Source organism: Aulonocara sp. 'chitande type north' Nkhata Bay, linkage group LG7 (assembly GCF_057382095.1).
Source record: "Aulonocara sp. 'chitande type north' Nkhata Bay isolate Kocher_YH1m ecotype deep benthic linkage group LG7, A_spYH_male_GT1.1, whole genome shotgun sequence".
Classification (NCBI taxonomy): Eukaryota; Metazoa; Chordata; class Actinopteri; order Cichliformes; family Cichlidae; genus Aulonocara; species Aulonocara sp. 'chitande type north' Nkhata Bay.
This window is the reverse complement of record NC_141350.1, coordinates 66,100,592-66,124,452: the sequence shown is the minus strand read 5'-3', so window position 1 is coordinate 66,124,452 and position 23,861 is coordinate 66,100,592. Positions and strand designations below refer to the sequence as shown.

At 40.8% G+C, this 23,861-nt stretch overlaps 1 protein-coding gene across 1 annotated transcript in view; it reads right to left on the bottom strand.

The window, feature by feature from the left end:
- LOC147326706 (RNA-binding protein Raly-like) overlaps positions 1-23,496 on the bottom strand; it is an 82,937-nt gene extending 59,441 nt beyond the window's left edge. Inside the window, exons 1-3 of the mRNA XM_086302038.1 lie at positions 23,427-23,496; positions 23,069-23,207; positions 14,293-14,365 (exon numbers count right to left, since the gene is read on the bottom strand). Of these exons, the coding sequence (XP_086158164.1) occupies positions 14,293-14,365; positions 23,069-23,105 (110 nt within the window). The 5' untranslated portion in view covers positions 23,106-23,207; positions 23,427-23,496. The remainder of the gene's footprint in view (positions 1-14,292; positions 14,366-23,068; positions 23,208-23,426) is intronic.
- Positions 23,497-23,861: the final 365 nt, after the last annotated feature.

Genomic DNA, 23,861 nt, shown 5'->3' with positions numbered 1-23,861 from the left:
GCTAAACGCACCTGCAGAGTCCAGGAAAAAAGATCTTTGGGCAGATGGAACCAAGGTGAGTGATGGGAAGAGAAAAGCATGGAGACGGTGAGAAACGTAGCATTTACCCTGTCATTTCGTAGCTCAAATGGCTCACACTCCATCACTCTTTACATCTTATTGCCTGAAAACTGACAAATGTGACTTTGATCTTGAGCACAACTTGACTGAAAACAGATGAGTTGATCAACATGTGTAAGATTGCCTTCCTCTCCCTGAGCCTGGTTCTACTGGAGGTTTCTTACTGTTAAAAGGAAGTTTTTATTTCCCACTGTCGCCAAAGCACTTACTCATATAGGATCATCCGATTGTTGGGGTCTTCTCTGTTTTCTCTGTATTATTGTAGGGTCTTTACCTTAAATTTGGTACTTGGAGGCAATAATATTTAAATCCTAAACCGTTAATGCGATACTTTTGTTAAACTCTTTGCAACACTGTGCACAAACCTATGGCTCTAACTGTGACTGTAATTCTAAACTCACCCCCCACCCCAAATACTACTATGTACTACTAATACTATGTATTAGTAGTACATAAACTACTACAAGCAGCATTCAGAAATGTGTGGTAATAATCCCAAAGACAAGTTTCAGGCAGAATATATCCATGGCTCAAACTTCTAAAGCTATTTATTCTGAAGCTATATATGCAGAGCACGCATACAGATGAGAGGAAGGAAGGCTGTAGTTCAAGGAGAAAGACAAAGCACAATCGGAGGCGAGAACAGGACAATGTACGGCCTGTGCTTAAACCCAAAAGGTGTAAAAATCCCGGGAAGTATTCAAAGTGGGAATTCAGACTAATTATGAAATATGAATTGCACATCCTGCATTGTGGTTTCTGCACTTTGCTAGATAAATGCTTTAATACAAAAGCACCAAAAACATATTTTAAAGTGAAAAATAATTTGTTTCACTGCATAATAATGGACGATGTGGGGATTATCCTTTTCTCACATTCAGTGAACATACAGAAAAAGATGACAGACGTAAACAGTTTTAAATCTTTTCTCACTGTGAGCTCCAAACAGGACCTGCCGGCCAACCTGCGTCCACAGTCTTATCTTAATTATATTTAAACTGCGTGTTTTGTTTGCATGTAAACACACTCGGCCATTTCAGAGTCGATGAGGTGAAACCGGCAGCCGGCAGCACAGCTCCATCAAAGGCGACATTTAAATTTAAACAAGGAGGCTGTTTAGTTTCCTCTCTTTATCTTCCCTCCGAGTGTGTGTGTGTGTGTGTGTGTGTGTGTGTGAGAGTGCGTGAGTGTGTGTGTTAAATGGTTTTTGTTTTCTTGGGAGTTTTTTGTGCCGCCTCTTTATCGAGCTGTTATTTTTCTCCTCAAAAGAAACGCTGATTCATCTCTTTACGCTAAACGCTCATCTCAGCAGGGCGATCGAGGGACAAGAAGACATAATTACAGAGTTCTGCTCGGTGCCCTCGCTCTGTGTCTCTCCCATCATCGCTATCTCTCTCTCCATCTCACCCTCGTCCTCTGTCTCTCCTTTGATTTCTTTTTTTTTGCCCTCGCGTAGTTGATGTGAAGTTAATCAGGAGGTAGGAAAACACACTTTGCAGTCTGAAGGTCTGCCTCCAACAAAAGCGCAGATCAATGTGAGGACTGTACAACCCCAGAGCTGCCGGGAACCTGAGAGGCCTCCCCATCGGTTAATTAAATGCTGATTCACATGGATTCAGGAGGCACCGACCTGCAGGCAGCCCTGCACGTGGAAGGAGGAGGCTTCACTGAAGTCAAAAGTTCTCTAAGATTTTTGCAGCTGATAGAAAAAAAGGAAACAAAATAACGTCTCAATTAGAAAATGAGACAGACAGCTATGGAGCTGCAGGTGAAACGGTGGCTGGAACCCACTGAGCGTTTCCCGTCAGGGACACAGTTGTTAAATGTTTCCCTTATTGGACGTTTACAATATCATCAAAAATACAAAATATTGCTTTTAATGCCGTAATTTCACTTGATAGTTAAACACATTTTAAAGTGGACCTACTAAGTAGATCATTACCAGCTCCATGTCTTTATTCTTGGACTGCAGTAGAGCAGCTTTGCATCATTCACAGTTCTACACATTCGTATGTCTCATCCACGTTATGCCATGAACCATTTTAATGTGAGGAGCAGCAGAAAATCTGTAGCTTCTTGTGAAAGTGTTTTTATTTAACTTTATTTAACTCCCAGGTATGGCACGAAAACATCGAGGGAATGTGTCCTGTCATCAATCCTAAATCGACCAACAGCCTGCCTGCAGAAGAAGAACGCTGGAATTCGATGTTTTATGTGTAATTTAATGGACACTGGTAGCAATGCACATGCTCAAGTCTACCTTGTGGACTCACACACACCACTCATTTACAAGTTCACTTACATCCACTCATTTCATACAATAAAACTGTGCATTCATTTAAATATTGTGCATATTGTAATTGGGTTGTATTTATACATGTGTGTGTATAGTATATATCTGTGTATGTATCCATATTGATTGTACTTTGGTCATTGTTTGAGTCATATACATTTCAATAACAATAAATTGAATCTAATCTAAAATTTCTTTCTCTCTAAGGAAAAACTAGAGAATTAAAGTGACACTTTATTTAACTACAGAGATACAGTCCTGTGAAAGACGAAGTACGCCCTGAGATTCAGTCGCTTGTAGAACCTCCTTTAGCAGCAATAACTTGAAGTAATGATTTTCTACATGACTTTATCGCCCTCTCACATCACATCACATTTTGGCTCACTCTTTACAGAGCTGCACTGAGGTTTGCAGGATTCATTAACAGCTCTCTGAAGGTCCCACCACAGCATTTCGGTCAGTTTGAGGTATGGATTCGTTGGCTTTGCATTATTGTCCAGTTGGTTTGGTCTGAGCTTTAGCTGTCAGACATGTGTCCTCAGATCTGACTCTGATATACAGGGGAGTTAATGGTCAACTCAGTGACCCCCAGGTGCCCAAATCATCAGCCCTCCATCATTGTGCTGACAGTTGCTTTGAGTTGTTTGTGCTGATATGCTATTTTTTGTTGTTGTTGTTGTATTTTTCTCTCTAATGTCCTGCTGTTTATTCTGGACAAATATCTCCACTTCTGGGGCCCGTTCTTCGTACGTCGCTTACTACATCCAAGATCAAATGACACATCCAAGATCAAATCATCGCGCTAACCGTGAGCTCGCTAATCCGGTTCCCCGAACACACCTGCTGTTGACGATTACTACAGCTGGACGCAGGAATGTGACATCACTGGGTGTCGTAAAAGGGGCTACGCATCGATAGTAGAAACATTGATCGGCAACCCGCTGATTGGTCGGCGAAAATGTCCAAGGGGCGTGCTCGGTATTTTCCGGCAGCAGAGCAAGAACTCTTGAGTGAGGGATTTCAGGAGTTTCAGAGTTTAATTAAAACGCAAGAGAACACTGCAAAGGCTGCAAAAGCAAGGAGAGAGGGCTGGCAGAAAGTTGCTGACAAATCAAACTCGTAGGTAATTTAATAATAATAATAATGATAATGGATTGGGTTTATATAGCGCTTTCCAAGGCACCCAAAGCGCTTTACGATACCACTATTCATTCACTCCCACATTCACACACTGGTGGAGGCAGCTACGGTTGTAGCCAGGCTGCCATATCGCGCCATCGGCCCCTCTGGCCAACACCAGTAGGCGGTAGGGTAGATCTATCATATGACACTATATTGTCCAATATCATATGGCATTATATTATATTATAATATGTTATATTATATCCCCTTTCACATTAGAGCCACAACAGGACCCACAAGAACATGGGAACAAGTAAAAGTGGAATACAGGAGTATTCTACAGAATGGTAATATTTATCTCTTAGATTGCTTTGCGTCTCTTGGCAAGGTAATACTGGCCTGTAATACTCTGTTAGTTTGTTCATAACAGCAACCAAGAAAAGGGCAGAGGAAAAAAAGACAGGTGGTGGTCCTGCACCCCCTCGTCAACAAGTTGGTTAAGTAAATAATACCCTCACGGGAATATCGATATCTCTCTATGAGCACACTGTCGCGCTGAGCTAAAGGATCCTGTCTGTCCCGCAATATACGCTGAATTCTGAGGACTCTCCTTATCAATCTTGCACCTTCCGCAATGGGTTGGTCGCGTATACGGACAGGACATGGCTGCGACAGGCTTCCCAAATCCACCTTCGCTTTTATAGCCGTGGTCTCTCATCTTGATTACACGAAGTAATTTACAATTACTACTCTGAAATATGAATTACATCTGTAATAATCACATACATGTAATAGAATGTTAATAGTACATTTCCCTTTTTTAGGAAATGACCTGTATGTATCTGTGTGACATCAATAAAAGGATCAAGTGCTGCATTATCTTTAGTTACATTGATAATATTTATTTATGGTGAAACAGTGGAAAAATATCGCTGTTGCTTTCGTATAAATGAAGCGGACATACCTGCGTGGCCGCGATCTAATCCTGTTTACATAAAGTAAACCTGCTCCCGAGCAGGTTTACGCTTACGGCTCTGTTGCTATGACAGCAAGTCCCGGATGAGCTTCGGGGAACCGACTGATCCAGGATCACGCGAAATCGTCAACAATCTAATCCAGCTAACCTACTTAGCGAGGTACGAAGAACGGGCCCCTGGTCTCATCTGTACAAAGGACATTGTTGTGGTGGGTTTTTCAGATACAGCTTGCAAACCTAAGTCATGCAGCCTTTCTGGAGAGAAACAAGCAACACTCGTTCAGTCTTTTACGAATTTCACTGTCAAGAACATTTAAACTGCCGTCCGAGGCCTGTAGAGGCTGAGATGGAGCTCTTGGGTTTTTTGCAGTTTTTCTGCTTGGATGAAGATTGTGGCACACCTGAATGCTCCAGACCACCAAACTGCCAGAACCTCTGTTTTTCTAAAGGTGCTCACTCTTACTGGTCATCAGTTAATCAAGTGCATTTGAGTAGCAGCACCTGACTACTACTTGACATTTTAATTCTTATGTAAGTAATGAGGGTGTACTTAATTTTTCACACGACTATATATCTGTGTCAGGGCAAGGGGCTGAACATGAGCCTAAAATGTTTGCCTAATATTTTTCACCCCAATTTGCGACATTATATTACAAAATACAAATTACAAATATTCTTGATTTCCTGTGACCCTCCTCCCGTCAGCAGACAGGTTAAAAAGAAAATCATGGAAACAGCGCTGTGCCAAACTGGCACATCACACGAGTGTGGGTCTGTCATTGTGTGCTTGGATCCTGAGCAGAGGACTGGACGGCAGCCCCAGAGACTAAAGCGATGAGCCCGGATCAGTTTGGAAACACCATCTGTCTGTACATCAGTAATCACATTCCTCCAGCATTAGAAAGCACAACCATAACATCGATGATGCCTTTGGAAAGTGACGCCTTTTTTTGGAGACCTAAAAATTTTCAGGAGACTTGATTTTAGAAGAAGAGCACAATTAGTTTTAGGCTGTTGATTAGCCATTAGGATTTAGCAAAAGTGCTAAACAGGCCGAAGTGCAGGACATCGACAGAACACAAAGAGAACACATAAATGTTTAAATTGAGAAAAGTTACCATTTTAGGAAGAATGTTAGCTCATTTTGACTAAATAAAATAAATAAATGGGTTTGTGAGAGTTGCAAATCATTGTGTTCTATTTTTATTTACATCTTACACCCTGTCCCCACTTTTTAAGAGGTGGAGTTATGAAGAACAGCACTGAGAACACACTCAGCATTAAGGATAATTAACACATATCGTTTGACACAAGAGTCGCACGAAAAAGCTAACAACCATGATCCATCCATTCTCTTCCACCTATCCAATCTTAAAAACCGTAAAACCCTCAAGCAGTCAGCAACAAATTCAGTCTGAATTGTTTTTTTTCTCTTCCAACACCAAAGTGAATGTTATTGACTGGCCTGCACAAAGCCTGACTTGAATCCCATTGAAAATGTGAGGGGTGAACTGAAGCCAGACGACCATCAAATCTGGAGAAGCTCAAGAAATTTTCCAAAGAAGAATCCGCTGGGATCGCTCAGGAGACGCATGAGAGACTCGCTGAAAACTACAACAAATGACTGCAGGCTGTTATCCATTCAATTCAGCTTTATTAATTGAGTGCCAAAATTACAACAACAGTTGCCTCCAGGTGCTTTATATTTTAAGGTAAAGGCCCTAAAATAATAGACAGAAAACACCATAAGAGTCCCGCATGAGGAAACACCTGGCGACAATAGGATGGAAAAACTCCAATTTAACAGGAAGAACCGAGCTCAGGGAGGAGTGGCCAACTTCCGTGACTGGTGGCTTTTTTTTTATCCCACAGAAAGGATACAAAAAGGTTAAGTACTGACATCAGAGGATATAACAGTTTTACCCTGGTGGTTCTTGTTTTTTGTGAAAAGTAAAATAATCCAAGCTTTCAAAATAAAACTAGGATGTTTGGAAAAATGATTCTGTTCTCCAGAAGACATCAGGTTTCTGATATTCCACTTAGTAGTTTTGTGCTTACTGGAAAAAAGTCACAATAGTTAGAAGTGACCAAAAAAATTCAGGGTCCTCAGAAGTACAAAAGTATTTGTGTGTCTGCATGAGTCCCAAACACAGAGGATGCAGTCATCGATCATATCTGAGAGATTCAGTAAAGCTTCTGTGAGAGGCAGCGTAATCGCACAACAGTCCCTCTGTGTGTGTGTGTGTGTGTGTGTGTGTGTGTGACTGTCATGTCATGTAAGCCAGCAGCTGCTGGACTTTGTCACACGGCTCATCCACCATGATGACAAACACCCTCGCCTCACACTGACATGCACTCAAAATAAACAAAGATTTGGAGCGAGACTAAAAAACTAGAGCAATTACAGTTCATTTGGGTTTTCCACAGCTGTGGAAGTTTCCACAGCTACTTTTAGAACTATTAACACAGAATTAACACATCAAAAAATGTGGCAGTCCAATAGAAACGGACTTAGTACAAAGCAGCAAGAAGAAGGTGAATGAAAAACCCAAATGGCATCACTTCTCCACCTGTTTTCTAATCATATCAGCTTTTATTTGAGTTACATTCAAGCAGAAACCTCCTTATGGGAACAATGATGTCAATGCAGTTCCTCTAATGTCCACTAGAGGCTCCAGCAGTAAGTCAGACTTCAATGTTACAGCACAAATAACCATGTTCACAGCCTTCTACAAAAAACAAAATTGATTTTTATAGATAATGTTGCAGTTTTACACATTTATCTCTTGCATTTAAACTGCGTGAGGTAAATAAAAGTTGCAGTAGGTGGGCTCACTTACGATCACACTGAATTAGGGACTCACTTTCCTAACCCAGCTAATCAGCTCCGGTGCTAGAATTAGCTGATGACTCTCTAGCTGAGCTTACCTTAAGCCCACCAGTCCCACATCATTCCTCACCCTGTCATCCTCTCAGCTCCCAACAATCAGCCATGCTTTCCACCCCTATCACCAGCCAGTCCTCTCAATACTTTCCAGTCATTTACCCACATCGGCCAACTTGCACTGTCCACAAGCCTTGATCCCTACAGAAGCACCATAAACCGTGCTGTGCGATGCTTCTTCCACTTCTTTGCAGTAATAACAGGTGACACGTGGTATTTTTGGTATTATTTTTGCCAGCATCTCCCTTATGACAACACAAACAGCGTGTTAGGCTATCATAACAATGTTAACAACAACCACTTGGCAAAATCAGGATGTCCTATAGGTTACAGTGAGCTTTCTGATGCAGATCAAACAGTAACTGGATTTGAATCAATCCTGTATTACTGATATAAGAGTAAACTGTGCACTACACTGTGTGGAGGCATCTGAGCAGTTAATTGTGCCCTTTGATTAACAATCATCAAACAATTAAAAAACACAATGCCACCTGCGGTCGTGCTCAGCTCTCAGCATCTCAGAGAGAGCCATGTTTTTTCCTCTGCACTGTTTAACATCACCGGTGCAGTGAAGTATTGATAATGTATAAGTCACGCCACACAGCCCCACTTCCTTCACCTCAGACTGGAGCTCAGAGCCTTCCCCCAGAGTCTCGGTCTCTGAAGCTTAGAGATGCATACGCTGCTTTTAAAAAGTCTTTCTTGCTAACATGAAAGGACGTCTGCAGCGAGGAAAGAGATTTAAAATGCAGGATGGAGCAACCAGAACCTCTCAGAGGGCTTCAAACTGTGAGACAGACCTTTAGAGGATGAGGGACAGAGCTGAGAATCAGAGCGTAAATAATTATTCAGACGATCACACATTTATCAGTGATTATACACCTAAGCATCGCAGTTAGGAAGTTTATTTTTCTAATGTTCTTTATGTTATCTTGCAAGAAAACTGTCATAATAGTTGAATTTTTCAAAAAGAAAACCCAAAAGTAACAAAATTATAAATTTTGAAACTAGGATAATGATAGATTGAGCTACAGAGAAAGCAACGTGTGGCATCATTCAGTTTGCCAAAAACCTCAGACACAAGTTTACCTCGTATCCAGGGCAACAGAGCTGGAAGCTAAAACAAGAAAAAACATGCTAAAGCACGGCGTGTTTTTAATTAACCTGAAAATACTTTCACTATGGGCAACATTTAAAACAGTTTAAGTATGATGATTAATCTACGTGTACCTTTTGATTACTGTTAAATCAAAGTAGCTTTAGAGAAAACTCAAATATTCTTAGTCACCCTGTCATCATATTGTAATGAAATTTCTTTTTTCGGGATGCTTCCTGCACTGGGGTCGGTGCTCTGATGCACTCCAAAATTGGCTGCTGCAAGATGACGCTCCCATTTCAGAGATGTGCAAAGCGACAGTGTAATTTGGAGGGTTAACAGCCTGGAAAACATTGTTTGCCTTCCATTGAGACATTTGTGTTTTGCACTTTGCTTGGATTTTTACTTTCAGCTTGAATGCTGCATTTTTATTTCATTTGACTCAACTTTGTACTTTGAAACGTGCAGTACCTGCAGTACTTTTGTCATGCAAAACTTGAGTGTAAAGAATTTGAAGTCCACTTTGCGGGTTTTTCTTGACTGAACTCTCCTATCTGTGCTAACAGTGCGATTACAATAGAGGTTTGGAAAAAAATATTGCCTGGTCTGATTAGTCTCAGTTACTTATCCAACACTGAGATGGTAGGCTCAGACTTTTTATGTAAACAACACGACACCATGGATCTGTCCTGCTTTGTATCAGTGGTCCAGGTGCTGCTGGCTGTGTATACCTATATGTGTATATCTATATACCTATGCAAATGGGAATACTGTTTTTAGGCACTGCAAGCTAATGAGACAGTTGTGCACATGGTTCCCATTAAGACTCCTTGTAAAACCCCTCCAAGACCCCCTGAAATTACACCACGTTTTTGATTACAGAAGAATTCTCAGGAAGTTTGGGGCTTCCGCAGCAGCTGTGACAGACTCGCCAAACTACTATTTTCCTCTGATGAGTAAACATTACTGAACTTGGGTCGACACGCTGCCGGTTTTTGCATCATCACGTGAACTTTCTTGGCTTGCTACCTGTGAATACTTCTGTCAGTGATAAATGTTGTAGCTACAATGAGCTGCTGTGTGTTTGTACCTCAGGCGAGAGCTCTGCTGCTCAAAGCAGGTTTGGTGTCGTTAGTTTTGATTAGGACACGGAGAAGGAGGCCGAACCCATCTGGAAGACAAGCTGGGGTGTTCAGACGGAAAAATGTCGCAGAAAACACACACTGATGAATAAAAGTCTGTGTACCTGCTCTCCATGTGGCCAAAAGGCTGAAACTTTTTTAAAAAACAATTAGCACATTTGAAAGACAAATCAAATGTAATTTGGCGGGAGATTTCGCGAGGTCAAATTATATAAAAAAAAGACAAAGTGGGAACAAGCTTTGTCCATTTTTCTGTGTTTGTGGACGTATTGTTAATTCTAGCATCCACAAACATTCTCTGGATGTTTGGGCTGAGCTCTGACTCTCCACCTTAGTTTCTCATGATGGTAGAGGTTTAAGAAGTAAAGCTTATTTTAGCCTGCCGCCTTTTGCAGGCTGTGGTAAGTGAATTATGTGAAATCCTGAGCAACGAGGGTTCACGCACAGTGAACTGTTCCCACTGGCTCCCTCCACAGATCCTCACAGCCTCTCTGGGGGTTGGCTGTGCGGCTGCCTGGCTGTAAATCCCAACTCTGGCCGTCGCTGAGTCGTGTTCGTCCCGGCTTTAATCCGTCCAGCGGCGTGCGGCGGTGGGATTTGGAGGACAGTTTGGCTTTAGCTTCCATGTAAACAGAGAATGAGGTTAAAGCTGGGGACAGCTGGACCGTCATTCACTTTCAGCCTCAAACAAAATGCCAACTGCAGCACTAACAACCACAGAAAACCAGCATTGATAGAGCTGCTGTTCTGGTGGTACTACTATAAAAACACAAGTTTAACATGTAATGTTAGCAAAATTACTCCAAAGAATTTAAACGACATAAAGGATCTCGAACACTCAAAGATTCAAATGCACGTCCCTGTATCGCAGAGGAATGCTGTCTCTGTGAACCGCTCATGGATGTCTTCTAATGTAAATGGATTTACTGAAGCAACACTAGTTGTACTTGTTTTTTGGATAATTTGGATTATGGTATAATTCCCTGTAATTAAATGGAATTATAATTTAATTACGTTTAAATTACAATTATATGTACCTACAAATACATAAAGGTTGGTTCACTAGAATAAGGGGGTAGGGAGTCAAGTTTTTACAGGAAACAAAGAAATATTTATACTCTAAATACATTTATGTAGTGTGTAACTTCAGATATTTTACAGGAAAGCAGACAGAAATTATTCTGTACATAATTTTAACTGCAGTGTAAATAAATTAAAGTCTGTAATTTCATGGTAATTTTGCAGAAAAACAATGTTTCTCCATCTCACCTCATAGGTCTGCTGTAGCTTTTGGTCAGGGGCCATATCATGCACAAGACTAATGTTTATTTATTTATTTTAACTTTAAACAAATTTCATTAACTAAATTATCAATAAACTGTTTCAAATCTCTGCTAAATAATTACTAAAAAGTGAGGGAAATTGAATAATAGAACATCATGTACATAAACATAATGATGATAGAGATGTAAAAGTGCAAGATTGAACACTCAGTAATACGGGCCTCGCTCCTCCTATTGTTTGTTTTTCCACAAAATTCCTATTAAATTGTGCTCTACCTAAAGGTACGCATTGCTTTACTTAGTGTAGTGTTTATCTATATCCATACTATGAAGTAATAGCCTTAAATAACATTAAGCATTAAATACATTTAATTTGATAATAATTCTTTCTTTGATTCCTGTAAAAATCAGACTTGTTAGCCCCTTATTCTAGTGTACCTACCTTTAAGTATTTGTAGGTAAATGTAATTACATTGTAATTCAAAATAAAATACCTTTATAATTATAAATGAAATGCAGGGGAGTCGCATGTCGTATTGTAAAGTTTTAACAGATTATGTGTCAAAGCTATTTTGATAGAATGATACAAGGCTGAAAAACGGGGCCTCAGCAAAGGCTCATCAATACAACACAAAACACTATTACTGGCCTTCTTCCTTCCCTGGATTACACTTCTAAAAACAGGGAGGGAAGTTTGGTCTGAATTTCCAGAATTACAAAACATAAGTTTGCACTTGTATGGAGACACTGGGAACAGCACATTTTCTTAGATACAGATTTTCATCCAAATAGACTTTTCAGGTGTCATATTTAAATAGTCAGGTAGGTTGTGTGTATAAGCATCACCTTGATTTGTTATGCTGTCTACTCATCAAACGTGTCTGTTAGATATTAATGTTTCTATTTGTAATAAAGGTTCAGTATCCATCAGATTACTGCAGTGAAGGAAATTAAGCAAGTAAGCAAAATGTATCTACATATACGTCTCTGTTAGTTTTCATTCTAGAACAAAGAACCATTGAAAGGTTTTAGTCGGATGACCTCAATGACCTGCATGATATTTATTAATGCAGGAGTTCACTAATGTCAGCAGACGTGACTATGCAGAGCTCTCAAAGTAATCACCACTTTGGACCATTTATAAGTGACTTACTGAGACTAGTTTACAGTGAATTACAATTGGACACGGGGGAATGGGAGGCAGAGCCTTCAGTTTTCAGGCCCCTCTTCTGTGGAACCAGCTTCCAGTTTGGATTCAGGAGACAGACACTATCTCTACTTTCGAGATTAGGCTTAAAACTTTCCTTTTTGCTAAAGCATATAGTTAGGGCTGGACCAGGTGACCCTGAATCCTCCCTTAGTTATGCTGCAATAGACGTAGGCTGCCGGGGGATTCCCATGATGCATTGAGTTTTTCCTTTCCAGTCACCTTTCTCACTCACTATGTGTTAACAGACCTCTCTGCATTGAATCATATCTGTTATTAACCTCTGTCTCTCTTCCACAGCATGTCTTTATCCTGTCTTCCCTCTCTCACCCCAACCGGTCGCAGCAGATGGCCCCGCCCCTCCCTGAGCCTGGTTCTGTTGGAGGTTTCTTCCTGTTAAAAGGAAGTTTTTCCTTCCTACTGTCGCCAAAGTGCTTGCTCATAGGGGGTCATATGATTGCTGGGTTTTTCTCTGTATCTATGAAGCGCCTTGAGGCGACTTTTGTTGTGATTTGGCGCTATATAAATAAAATTGAATTGAATTGACACCATTCAACTGAGGCACAAAACATGGACAAAGTAGTATGACAAAGACTATTAACATGGTTATCAAAGCTAAGAGCCTGGTCCAATGTAATAAGTACATTTCTGACTTTTGATTTAACCAATGATGGCCAAGATTGTTGATCACAGTGGCAACAAAGCTGTCAAGAGCACAAACAAGAACTTATAATGATAATGATAACTGATAATTATTTTTGCAACATTCTGTGAAGAAATAAAACGTATAACTGGATATCATGTCATATGTAAGATATGTGACACCTTTAAAAATGCCCAAAACAGAACCTTGAGACACACGACAGGACAAGATAACAGAGGAGAACCCAAAGTTTTCAGAAATGATCAATGTGAGGATTTGGATGATGCTGTTAAATCAAAAATGTTCATCTTTCCTCGTCAAAATTTCATTAGAAATTCTAAGAAGAGCAGCTTCTAAAGAGTGATGATGATAAAATCAAGAACTGCATATATTTTTGTTGTTGTTTTTAATGCAGTGGCGTCTGATTCACATTTGGTTACTAAACAGCTGTGAATGAAGCAATAAAACACTTTTAAGTCAGTTACATGTGTCTGCATGTAAACTGTCTGATTTCTTTCATGGCAAACTTCACGTCTTTATTGTCACACTCATCAACTCTGCCACCTGATGTTATCATTGTAAACCTGTGATGGACGCTAATGATGCTTTAATTAATTAACTCAGAAGGATGAGAAAGAAGGAGATTTGGTCGTTAACTTACTGTTAGGGAGCAGTATTTTTGACATTAATACTAATTTCTCGATGGAAAAATATGAGACAGCTTCTGAACACAAGCTTTGTTTTCTGGAAAGTCTAAGGAGGACATCTAGATGATGTTTAAGATTGATAAATAATCATCTCAACTATCAAGCTCAAGCTATCAAGAAAGGCTGCTGGCTTGTTTGTTTGGATATTCTTTATCTTTAGTTGTTTTTTTAACATTTCCACATTACTTCTTTTGAGTTCTTTAAGATTTATTGGTATTTATAATAATAAACGTATTAAATTATGCACACTTTTCAGTAACCGGTGCAAGATAATGTACAAACGTGCAAACTTTCTACTCCAAAGCAATCAAAGTGTCTTCCTAAAACCGCCTTTTCTCTACCTTGATGATGTACCACTTCCACCTGCACTGAGATTATGAGATGCTACTGCTTCTCTTCATCTTATCATGTCTCTAAGGCAGATCTCTAAATTATCAAGAATGCATAGTGACAACTGCAAAGCCCATTTCCAAGCAATCCCTAAACTTCATGCTGGAAGTTTCCTCCAAGATTTCCCTCCAAATGTGTTTAAATGTCAACATAGAACCAGCATAAAACAATTTCCAGCTGAGGATAGTGAATAGAATTCCTCTTTAGGACACTCTTTAGTCAAACTTTCATTATTTTTAAGCTTATTTCATAGTGTTGTGAGGGTGCAAGTCATGATCTTTTTCATTATTTTTAAATTGAAGTTTCTATAAATGTAACCACAGAAGCAATATCTGTAACTCAGGTGGAGTGGTAGATATGCAGACGCACCTGTCAATGGCGCTGCTCCCTCTCTTGGCTGTCGTGGTCCGACCGGCTCTCAGTTCACCGTTCATCCTGGCGTCTGGAAAACAAACCGTCAAATTAAGTTAGACACTGAGGCCTGGTGTCTCAGCACCTGACGCGAGGAAGACGGTAATGGAGTTAGACATAAAACACTGCCTGAACCCACAGCTGACACACACACACACCTGTATTACTGACAGTACACTATCCATCACGTTACGTGGCATTACACTGACATACTTTCCTAGAGACTCACTCTTACTTTGGCCTTAAAGCAAGTCTACAAACACTAACTAAAGCCATAAGCCACACACAGCTCTCACACAGCACTTGCACGACTCCCAAAAGTAAATTAATAAAGAAAAACTGTACCACAAACAAAGTGCACAGCTACACACCCTCCCTGTACACAAACACACACACACAGCCCCAGCGGGCTCAGCCGGCGGCCCTAACGAGTGGCCAGAGCAACTAATTGGCTTCCATCTGTCAGACTGGAGTTAATTTTCTCTCACATTCATGCTGCTTTCCTCCTATCAACAACAAGCATGTCTGTCAGCCAAAGAGAGCACAAAAATGGGGTATGCCCTAACAAAAGGGAAGCAGAAAATTTGATTTCAGAAACCCCTGTAAACTCTTGTGCCGGGCTGTTACGTCATGCTGCCGTGATAAATCTCTGAGGTTGTGTCTGGAAGTTACAGCAAAGAGAACGGGCTCCAGAAAAATGAGAGAATTACTCTCCTGAGCAAGTTTCATAAACTGAAAGTAGACATAAATCTGCAAAGGGGAAAAAATTGAAACCTTATCCTGGGGCAAAGTCCTCCAATTTGTTAAATGTTTTTCATGGATTTGTTTATTCATACATACAGGACACGCACAGTTTTTATGTCGCTCTGACCACAGAAGTTGATACTGAGGCTCTGTCTTCATCCATTTAGATGGGAGCTCCCCAAACAACTGCCCAGACTTATTACCAAGTATGACTTTGAGTTAAAAAGTTGCAATCTCTGGGGTCACTGAAAGTTTCACTTCCATTTCACTTCTTAACATCCAAAAAGCTATCTGTAACCATGCAGGTATGCTTTGGTTTACATCTACCTCATGAGAGAAAGTTTCTCAAACAAGACTCACTGGCTGAAAAGATGCTAAAATATACCCGACTAGCATCTATTTTATCTAGTCGGGTATATTTTATTTTATTTATCTCAAAGTTGGAGATGCAGCATTGTCATCATCTAGACCAGGGGTGGGGAACTCCAGGCCTCGAGTGCCGGTGCCCTGCAGGTTTTAGATCTCACCCTGGGTCAAAACACCTGAATCAAATGATTAGTTCATTACCAGGCCTCTGGAGAGCATCAAGACAAGTTGAGGAGGTAATCTAGCCACTGAAATCAGCTGTGCTGAGAACAATTTAAACTCCAATCCTCGTCCGCTGAAACCCATTTCACATCTGAATGCTAAGCTAACTCAGAAACCACAAGTTTATAATGCATCAGAACAAGCAAGCTAATGTACGACAAGTTCACCATAACGAAATTTACATGTATGCACCAAAATGGTTCAAACTCTATATATTATATGCATTGTGTGGCCATATATATTTATGTAACATAGTAACTCAGTTATTGAGCTTATGCTCTTTACATAAATGCCTTTTTTTTCTGCAAACGTGCTACAGTCAGCTGGCTTTTTGTTCATGTGCTGTGAGGTGGGAAATTTTAGAGTGATTTACAGCTTAGGAGTAGAGATGTGGACTTTTATTTATTTATTGCATGACAGGACACTAACGAGAAGCTAAATTGCAGAGACAGCTGCAAAGCACACAAAGCTAGTTGTGAAGAACCCAGAGTGGTGTATGCAGTCTCCAGCCCAGGAGCCAGAGCCTGATTTTCAGTAGGTAACAAAGCAGTGATGAGCAGCCTTATTTCTACAGTAGAATCAGTGTGGTGATCACAGTGGAGTGCTCTCTGGATTAATATTAGAATGAGTAGTATAATAAATGACGTTTTATCTAAGGCTGTACATGACCCTAACCCTATGTTTGTGAGAAAGGCACAACTGGCATTTTGAAACAAATGTGAAGTTTTTGATGTGTCACTTGGAATTAATTTTTTTTTTCATTCCCCCCAAGTTCAGATTTGGTCTCGGCATTTATGATGAGGTGGTGACCATCTGGCAATCACTGATCAGGAGAGAAAAATGTGTGTTCCCCAGCCAGTTGGCAGCTAACATGAAATTAAGTGCTAAAGCCACATTTACTGTATATACTTATTTAGGCTTAGACAATGTTCAGTGACCCCCTGAAAACCAGCAGTCTAGGGGAAAACGTATATTCTAAGACTGGTTGGTGATTGGTTGCAAGAGGTTGCTGGCAGTCGATAGCGTGATATCGGTTGCAAAGAAGTAAAGTTTGCTACACTGAACGCCTCCTTGCACTTGCATTGGTCGCTAGCAGATAGTCATGGTGTCCTATAGTTTGCATGGAAGACAGACATTCTTTGAAAGCCACTGCAGGCATCAGTCTGTCAAATCCTACTCAGAATGTAAATATTCTGTAAGTTGTTAGATGCAAGATATTAATTGTTGAGATTTTTCAAACTAAACTTAAGAGGTGGTCAGCTTGACCAACATTAGCATACATGGAGCTACGCCATTGTTTCTACGCCATTGTCAAGCTTATATCTGTTGCTGTATTTTTGTAAAGTATCTTCCTTCCAAAGTATTCCTCTGGGTTTCTTTCTGTCCTCTTTCCTTCAGATTTGAACCATTCAGGCACCATTTGGGTTTTGTAATTGAAAGCTGAGAGCAGACTGTCTCTCACGACCTCCATCAGCGCTCCATATTCGGCTCCGAGGACCCCCCGCATGTCAAACCATGTTTGGTGGGACAGCAGGTGGCCCGTCGCCTCCCTTCATCCCTCTCTCCCTGCTCGTATCGCTGACAGTCTGCGGCAGGGTTGTTTATTGCTGGCACGCCGGATGCAGCTTGTAGGACATTAGTCTTTTAGTGCGAGGTTTATGAGTGCCGTCACTCACCATCTGTTAACTGCCGGGGTGCCTTTAATCGTTCCCGCCACCAGAGATCGATAAGCCTGCCAGGTCGCCACAGTGCCTGCAGCGCGCTGAACGGGTGACTGAGTGATTACAGCTGTTTCATTGCTTATATTGCATTGCATTGTTTGGCTGGCACATAAGCTTTATAGGGTGGAGACAGAGAAGAAGAGGAGAAATGCGAGACGAGGGATAGAAGAGAGCGATGACAAGATAATTTCACACCCTCCTGGTTATTGGTTTTAAGGGACGAGCTTTTCAGAGTTTGGCAGGAAATCCAGAGCAGAGCAGAGGGCGGGTGCTGGCGTTTGGATGAGGCCAATAAGGCTACTTCTCTCTGTCTATCTGTCTAAGTTTTTAAAGAGCTGTCAGAGAGCGTCCGTTCGCTCTGCAGTGATGATGATGGTCTGTCCGCCTCCATCAGATTCATGAAAAACACAACATTTATCAAAATAGCAACAGCAAAAAAGGCTGTGAAAAATGTATACTAGGCTAAGTAACGCCGACATTTTCTGTGGAATGTGGATGGCTGCTTCAGCAGTTAAATCAGTTTATGACCCTTTATCGGCAGAATACCTGTATCTGCATTTTGCACTGATGAATCAACTGGCCACTTGTATTGCAATCAACATTAATCAGAAGCTTGTGTGTTGCTTTTAAAACAGTCTGAGGCAAAACACAACTTAATACTTTTTATAAAATGCTTCAAACTTAGTAATAAAAGGTTTTAATATAATTCTAAGAGAAAATGAGGATTACAGACATGATTTTTGGTGAGGAAAAGCGCATAAAATTACTTTTTAAAGTTGGAATGAGATTCACATCGTTGAACTCTTGGGATCAATAGCCACTTTTAATATTATTATTATTTTACTCATTTTCACTTGCTTTGTGTTTATACATCTCTCTGCATTTAATCATTATTTATTCTTAATCTCTGGTTCTCTTCCACAGCATGATTGCTGCAGCTGGTTGGGGGCAAGGGAAGCCAGATGTTTCTTCCTGTTAAAAGGCAGTTCTTCCCTTCCACTGTTGCCAAAGTGTTTGCTCATAGGGGGTCATCTGATTGTTGGGGTTTTCTCTACTTTCTTTCTTGTGTAATTTTAGGATCCTTAGCTTACGATGTAAATGTAACAAATTTCCCACATGTAGGACTAATAAACGTTAACTTATCTTAACCTCCCAAGACCCAAACTCTTCCACAGCATGCATTTTTAATTTCTCTTTGATATTTGGCCTGATTGGAACCCGATGAATGTAAAAACAAAGAATTAGCAGATTTTTTTTACCTAATTTTTGTTTTTAAGAAAAATGAGAGCCACATATGAGGATATTCATTTAAAATTTCGATAGAACAGTAGCAGTATAACGTCTTCATAAGTGGATCTCAGGCCCTTGTGGAGCAAAATTGAATATTTTGGTCTAAATAACCCAAAATGTGATGTCCACATATGTGGACGCCAGGTCCTAGGACAGGGGTGGGCAATCTCAGTTCACGAGGGCCGGTGTCCTGCAGGCTTTAGATCTCACCTTGGGTCAACACACCTGAATCACATGATTAGTTCGTTACCAGGCCTCTGGAGAACTTCAGGACATGTTGAGGAGCTAATTTAGCCATTTAAATCAGCTGTGTTGGTTCGAGGACACATCTAAAACCTGCAGGGACACCGACCCTCGTGGACTGAGATTGCCCACCCCTGTCCTAGGAGGATAAAGCACCTTGAGGCAACTGTTGTTGTGATTTGGTTTTATATGAATAAAATTGGAACTGTTTCTGCCTTAAAACTTTACTCATCAGGTCGAATCAAGTCTTTAAAGGGGCCTATTGCTTCTGGTTATTTCCTGTCATATATCTCATGTTCCAGCGCTGTTCTCTTCTTTGTCTTTCGATTGCTGCCTTTAGTGGTTGCCAGAGCCAATTCATCTGTCTCTGTCTCATCCTATCCCTAGCATCCTCCTCTGCCTCACCACCCTCTACATGTCCTCCTTCACTACATTTATAAATCTTCTCATCCATTGTCCAACACTTCTGCTGCCCCTCCTCTCCAACTTTCTCTCGAAACCGCTCAACCTCAGCTGTCCCTCTGATGTACTCATTTTTAATCTTGTCCATCCTGATCATCCCAGTGAAGATCTTAACATCTCCAGCTTGAAAACTGTCTTTGTCCAAGCCATATATCCTAGTAGATCTCACTACCATCTTGTAAAACTACAAGTTGGCTGTTCATATTAAATATGCCCAATGAGGTCAGTGTATGTAGAGTGATCTCTTTGAGTCAAAAACTCGGGCTGCAGACTGGTATTTTATTTAATTGACTCTTGGATGTCACAAAAAGGGGAAGTACCTAATATGGTCATCTCAGGAGCAGAGCTTTGGCTCCGAGCAGAGAGACCCCACCCTCCAAATGTCCAAGCCTTTAATCTGCAAGGGTCAGCCAATCAAAAGATTAAAGAGAGGATGGTACCCCAGGATGCAATGTCTCTGGGATACTTTTTTCTTCACACGACTTTAAATCACACCAAGAGCATTTCTAAAGTGCCGTGTTTAGTCTGCATGGGGTCTTTTATTTTGTGACTTGATGAAGCTTCTGTTCATATTTTTAGTGACTGGAAGTGAAGAGCCACTTCTTGCTGCACCAAGGCCCAGCATAAAGACAAGTGTGAATCCAGTGAAGCAACTCGTGTTTTAGGACAAAAAACGGAGCTGGTTTTTGGTTTTAGTTGACCTCATCTGTGGATGCACCCACTGCAAACATTTATAACTCAGGGTAACTCCTTGAAATATATCAAACTTTAGATAGTTTCATATTTTCAGTGTATTTAGTTTTTCACATCTTTCAAGCCACTGGAAGAAGATGAACTGATTTCGAATAGAAATAAATCAATTTATGTAACTGTTATCCGTCATAAAGATGTCAGTTTATGAGAGATTAGGAAAATATGGTGGGAATGGCTGACACATACCAAGCTGACTTTGATGTTTAGTGTAATCTGTGTGATCATATACAGTGTTGAATTGCTGACTATTCTGCAGTATATTGCTATCGTACTGCCACATGAATTACCTTAAAGTGACAATATGCGTACATTACTGTCTACATACATTAGAAAAACATCCTCATTCTATACGTGACAGACAAACGCAGCCATCAGCGCCCATCTGTCAGCTCGTTAATGTCTCCAGGAAGAAATAAAACAGGAGCTTCTCATCCACAGCGTCAGTCTGGATGATCGGTGTGCCGATTACAGATCCATTCAGTTTCCTGTTGCAGCGATCTCCTTATCTCCTCTGCATCCTGCTTTCATTAGTTTGTGACTTTATGTCTCTGATGTTCATCCTGCTGCACTAAAAATTCAGTGTCACAGCTCAGGCTTTCAGAAGATGGTTGACGTCTTAAAATCATTTATCAAAACTGAAAAAGTCACATTGTCGTCGTGTTCTCCACCCTGTGTTAAACTTAAACTTCATGTGTCCTGACTTCTGCTTTATTTTGGAATTTTTATATTTTATTTAATGCCTTCAGCATCTGTTTAAAAGTGTTACTGAGTCCCAAATATTTTAGAGATGCCTCTTCAGCCATGTTCACACCACTTTTACAAACTGTGACACTGATCTGTCAGTGTGGATGGTGAGGATGTTACATGTTTTTCAAGGATGCATAAGCACAACCATGAGCTTAACTCTCATTAATTAGTTTTGAGTCCCAAGAGGAGACAACATGATTGGATCTGTTATGATTAGATGAGTGTTTAACAAAGAAAAGGACCTCAGAGTCACTGTCCCTGTGCTGCTGTAGTTAGAGCTTTGTTCTTATTGCTGGAAAGAAGTCAGAAAAACAAAGACTCAAAGGGGACCCACAAGGACCAGACAGAGGTGCAGCTCAGGGGCATGATTTCCAGGGGGATTAGGGGGTTTATGACCCCCCCCCAATAATCAAACCCAACCAATATAATAATGGATTGCATTTTATATAAGCACTTTTCAGGGCCCTCAAAGCGCTGTACAATTCCACTATTCATTCACTCTCACATTCACACACTGGTGGAGGCAGCTACAGTTGTAGCCACAGCTGCCCTGACAGAAGCGAGGCTGCCATATCGCGCCATCGGCCTCTCTGGCCATCACCAGTAGGCAGCAGGTGAAGTGTCTTGCCCAAGGACACAACGGCCGAGACTGTCCAAGCTGGGGCTCGAACCGGCAACCTTCCGGTTACAAGACGAACTGCCAACTCTTTGAGCCACGAACCCCCTCCCCAATAAAATTATGAATTATCTTGCATAAATAATGTTGATTTTCTTTTGATCGTTTCAGGTATTACATGCATGGTTAATGCTGAGAAGGAGAACATTTTAACCCAAACAGTGACCATTTCCTGAATCTAAGCAAGTAGTTTTCAGGTCTTAAACCTAGCCAAAGTCCGATTATAGAAAAGAAAGTTTGATTTAAACCCTCTTAATATAAATTAACCTGTTATCGCTGGGTGGGTGTGTCAAAACAGAAACACCAAAGGACGCCTTACCTGTGAGTCAGAGACACCGGAGACATCTGACAGAACAACAGCATCTGAGGTCCTGAGATCAGAACATGTTGGTCATTTTCATGTCTTTTTGTGTCTCTTCTAAGGTGAATGTTGATAGTATTTGATATATTTTAGACTCACACAAACACTTTGAGTACCATCAGGAGGTATTTGAGTTTGTTTTCTTTGACATGTGGACAAGAAGAGGCTCAGACAAGCTGAGATTCATCACTGCTGTGCCGCCTTTAGTCATACCAATCCTTAAAGATTATGATGCTTACATAAAAAAATGTTATTTTTAACATGTTCACGTTATTTTAAAAGTAACCTAGTTTCTGTCTGTGCCGTGTCAAAAACGTTCTGCACCAACAAAGCATGTTCGGAAGCTGAAATCAGCAGCAGAACATATCCACCATACTTCTTGAATAAGTTCACATGGGCACAAAAAACACATCCTGGCTTAAAAAAGCTGTAAATGACTGATTCCTGCTTTTGAGAAACAGCACTGTGTTTCTGAATGCTGTCTAACACCTGCACAGACACCCATTCAGACAAGTGATGTGACAGCATCTCACTTTAGAGCAATGAAGAGGCACAATTTAGTCTTTCAGTGAAGAATGAGATCAAACACACGTATTTCATGTCCATCAACACACTCACACGCTGAGACCACTGTTCCTCATGTGAATGGACTGGTTTTTACATGTCACTTTTCTACTCGAGCAGTCAAAGCACTTTTACACAACATGTCACATTCACTGCTTCACACACACATTCATTCAAGCATTTTTTCTATGTCTAAGTGCTTTATTTCTATCTATCTTTCACACTCCAATGAACACATCAGAAGCAACTCAGGTTTCAGTATCTTACCCACGGATACTTTAACATGCAGACCGAAGCAGACAGGAATCAAACCTTCAACCTTCTGATCAGTAGATGATCTGCTAAACCTCCTGAGCCACAGCTAAAGCTCTTTCAGCCCACTCCTCACATCAGTGTAAAGGGCAAAGCATCTAGTTTCAGCCCAGCTCTTGCTCCATGAGTTGTTTCCATCACATGAACACTTGGTCACACCTGAGATGCACACCTGCACATCACTGCACTCCCGGTGAACCCTAACCACATCGTTCTTCACTCTCTCAAAAACACACTCATGTAACTCTGTGTCTGCGTGTGTCTGTTACTCACATCGGTCTTGGTGGCAGCCGCTTGTCAAATGGGTCATAGCAAGAGGAGAAGGAGAGGAGGAGAGAAATAAAACCAGAGTGTGAATCCTCCTCCTCTGAGAGAGAGGCTGACTGCTGAGTATGGCAGTGGGCTGTACCACCTAACAGCAGAGGGATGGAGGAGGCAGGACCAAATTATTTGTCTGCGGGAAAGTGGGGAGGAAGAGTGAGTGTGCATGCAAAAGAGAAAAATGTGAAATCACCGCTTCAAGTGTTGTAGAGAAGGACACACAGAATCAGTGGAATGAAATATTATTCAAAGGCACATTTCACTTAACTTGTACTTTAAAGTTTAAGATGTATTTCCATTTGTTGTGTACCTTTAGCTGTAACAGCAGGCAGGTGAGCCTCAGTGTTTGGCTGATGGAGGTGTCACACCACCTAGTGGATGAAAGCAAGGTTGTTGAAGGCTAGCAGAAATTGAAGTGCATGCTTTTCTGCCTGTTAAAGCAAAACCCACTGTTCTGCAACACTACTGCATTCTGGGAGGAGGTGATCGCAAACCAAAAGGGAGAATTGTTATTTGAGTTTTGTAATTATTCCCCCACATATATAGAGAATTAATTTTCTAGACAGAACAAATATGATTATCCTGAGCCAGAGTGCAGCTGGAGAGCTGTATTAATTACAGTTTGATAGTAAACTGAAAGATTCAATTCAATTTATTTATACAGCACCAAATCACAACATAAGTCACCTCAAGGTGAGAAAACCCCAACAATCAAATGACCCCCTATGAGCAGCACTTTGGTGAC